Source organism: Elephas maximus, chromosome 7, assembly GCF_024166365.1.
Source record: "Elephas maximus indicus isolate mEleMax1 chromosome 7, mEleMax1 primary haplotype, whole genome shotgun sequence".
Lineage (NCBI taxonomy): Eukaryota > Metazoa > Chordata > Mammalia > Proboscidea > Elephantidae > Elephas > Elephas maximus.
Window position 1 is genome coordinate 111,128,970 of NC_064825.1, and position 3,052 is coordinate 111,132,021.

The following is a 3,052-nucleotide window of genomic DNA, read 5'->3' on the forward strand; positions in this document are numbered from 1 at the left end:
ACTAAGACAATGCTTCTACAGTCTTTATATTTGCTTTTACAATGTTTAATTCATTCTTTATCCACTAATGCATTAAAAAACCCATTGCCTTTCAATGGATTCTGCCTGACAGTGACACTATAGAAATGAAAATTAAAAATTAGAAAAATGGTCAAGATTTTAAAGTCATATGACTCTTGCAAGTAATTTCTTAGGCCATATAAAATTTTTCAGCAAAGTATTTTTTTTTTCTCCATCATTAAAACATCTGACAAACCATTTCTCCCAGTATGTTTTTATTTTCTTTGGAATTTAATCTAGACATATTGAGAAAGAAAAGAGAAGGAAATACAAGTTATTCAAGCAAAACTGAGTTAATAAGATAGAACCGATATGCCTAATTACAAATGACAGGCTGCATTTCATTTTATTTTGAATAAGTTTAAGTGAATATTGCTGTGGAACACATTGGCAAATTCAAATGATTTTTTTAGATTTTCTTATGGTGGATGGGAGTCCTATTGAGGAGGACTCAGTAATTGCACCGAATTCCAAAAAATATATAAAAGTAAATTAATAAAGTATATATAATATTTATGATGATTGAGCAGGCAAAATAATAGCATGTAACACAGATACAGCAGGGACTCATTGCTATACTTTGCATATTCTTATTTTCTGAGATCCATTTCTAAGCCTCCAGTACAGCCTATCAAAATTATCATTCAGTCACATTGGAGCTCTTTGGAAAACATGTTCAGGTTACAGACCAAATTTACTCAATTTTGCATTCATGTATATAAGATTACCACAAATATACACACACAGATGCACACACAAATACATACACTATTCACTCAATAAAACTTGGTGGACTCAAGATTACACTCCCATTTCCTTGAGGTTGTTCATTCTAGTCTGTCCTGAACTAAATGCCTTCTTCACTGAAATGTGTCTCCTAAAATCCTGCACATTCTCCACGCCAACTTCAAATAATAACTCTTTTATGAGGATGTATTTCTAATGTCTCTAAATTCATTCCAATTATTCCTTGCCCCAAGCCTTCTAGGGTAATTGTTATAGTTGGCTTTATGCAACAGCCACTTTCTTTATTGCTCCAATACTATCATTAAATTATGCATTCCTTGAAGGCATGTCTTATCTTTAGTTCCATTTGTTCGTGTGTGTGTATAAACATGCAAAAAAGGAGTACTTATTGAGAACTTACTTTACATGTCTTATGGGAAAGAGGAATGTTTATTCAGATAATGCCAGGTGTCCCACATGATATCCATATTATCCTTTGGTCTTCACTACCAGATTATGAGCTATCTCATGGTATCACAGTTTCAAAAATTTGAAACTAAAAATTAAAGGCTGTGGTTTTTTCTTACAATTAAAAGACAAAGCCAAGTTTAGTTTCTTGGAACCAAGATCCACATCCTTTCTACTGTGCATTGTTATTTGTAATTTTTAAAGATATCTTTAGAAACAAGCTTTTTGGACACACTTTATTTAAAAGTTAGGGAAAATTCTACTGAAATAATATGTTCAATGGAAAAAGAATTTAATGTCCTTTATCTTGCTAACTGTATTCTTGACATCCTTATTCCTCAAACTGTAGATCAAGGGATTCAACATGGGGATCACCACTGTGTAAAACACAGAGGCTACTTTGATGGAGTGTCTGGAGTTTTTGGAGTTGGGCACACAGTAGAGGAAGAGGATGGTGCCATGGAAGATGGTAATGGCTGTCAGATGAGATGCACAGGTAGAAAACGCCTTATGATGACCACTGGCTGAATGCATTTTCAAGATGGTGACAATGATAAACACATAGGAAGTGAGAATTATGAGTAAGGTACTCACCTCATTAAAAGTGGCAAAGATGAAAAGCAGTAACTGGCTGAGAGAAGTATCAGAGCAAGAAAGTGAGAGAAGCGAGGAGAACTCACAGAAAAAGTGATTGATTGTGTTGAAACCATGGAAAGATAACTGGAAAGTAGAGCATGTGATCACCAAGGAACATACTATTCCCCATGCATATGATCCCACCACCAGCATAGCACAGAGTCTCCGGGACATGGCAACTGTGTACAGCAGAGGGTTGCAAATGGCCACAAAACGGTCATAGGCCATTACAGCCAATAGAAATGATTCGGTCACCACAAAGGCACAAAAGAGAAAGAATTGCACTACACATCCTAAAAATGAAATGGTTCTGTCTTCTACAACTAGGTTCACCAGCATCTTGGGAGCAACGATGGAGGAATAGCAGAAATCCACAAATGAGAGGTGGCTGAGGAAAAAGTACATGGGGGTGTGCAGCTTGGGGTTAATTTTGATGATTACGATCATCCCAAGATTCCCTACAACAGTGACACTGTAGATGGCCATAAATACCAAGAAGAGGGGAACCTGCAGTTCTGGGCGATCTGAGAAGCCCAAAAGGGTGAACGTGACACCACTTTTATTTCTCTCTGAAAATGACATGGCTTCTGTTTGTCAAAATCTGAAAGTCAGTCCTAGAAGTTAAAAAACAAAAAAATTAAAGATAGTGGACATATAGGAAGCTTCATCAATTTCTGCTAGTCAAGACTGAAAAGCATATCTCATTCAGAATTTATGTTTTTATTAACCAAAATGCAGTAAATTTCTAAAATTTTAAAAAATGATTGCCTCTCTGTAAAATTTTCTTCAAAATTTAAGGATTGTATGGTAATTTGCAAACCCTGGTGGCTTAGTGTTTAAGTGCTATGGCTGCTAACCAACGTGTCGGCAGTTTGAATTCGCCAGGTGCTCCTTGGCAACTCTATGGGGCAGTTCTACTCTGTCCTATAGGTTCGTTACGAGTGGGAATCGACTCGATGGCACTGGGTTATTTTTTGGGTTATGGTAATTTTAAATCAAATTCTCACATAACACTTTCAGTTTTCCTTGAATGTTATCAGTTCATAGAAGAAAAGCCTGGCCTGATGCTGGATTATGTCAGTCTCATTGTAAATAACGAAAATCAGAAAAATCTAAATTATATCATTTAATTGGTTCATAACATGTACATGTTATGGACTTA

The 3,052-nt window shown here is 35.7% G+C and overlaps 1 protein-coding gene across 1 annotated transcript; it reads right to left on the reverse strand.

Annotated features, from left to right (window-relative positions):
- Positions 1 to 1,530: 1,530 nt before the first annotated feature.
- On the reverse strand, positions 1,531 to 2,472 carry LOC126079892 (olfactory receptor 5D18-like). The gene has a single exon (XM_049891250.1). The coding sequence runs from the start codon at positions 2,470 to 2,472 to the stop codon at positions 1,531 to 1,533; it is 942 nt and encodes a 313-aa protein (XP_049747207.1).
- Between the last annotated feature and the right edge of the window lie 580 nt (positions 2,473 to 3,052).

Coding starts and splice junctions, on each gene's coding strand:
- LOC126079892 (XM_049891250.1), bottom strand. CDS start 2,472: ATGTCATTTTCAGAGAGAAATAAAAGTGGTGTCACGTTCACCCTTTTG.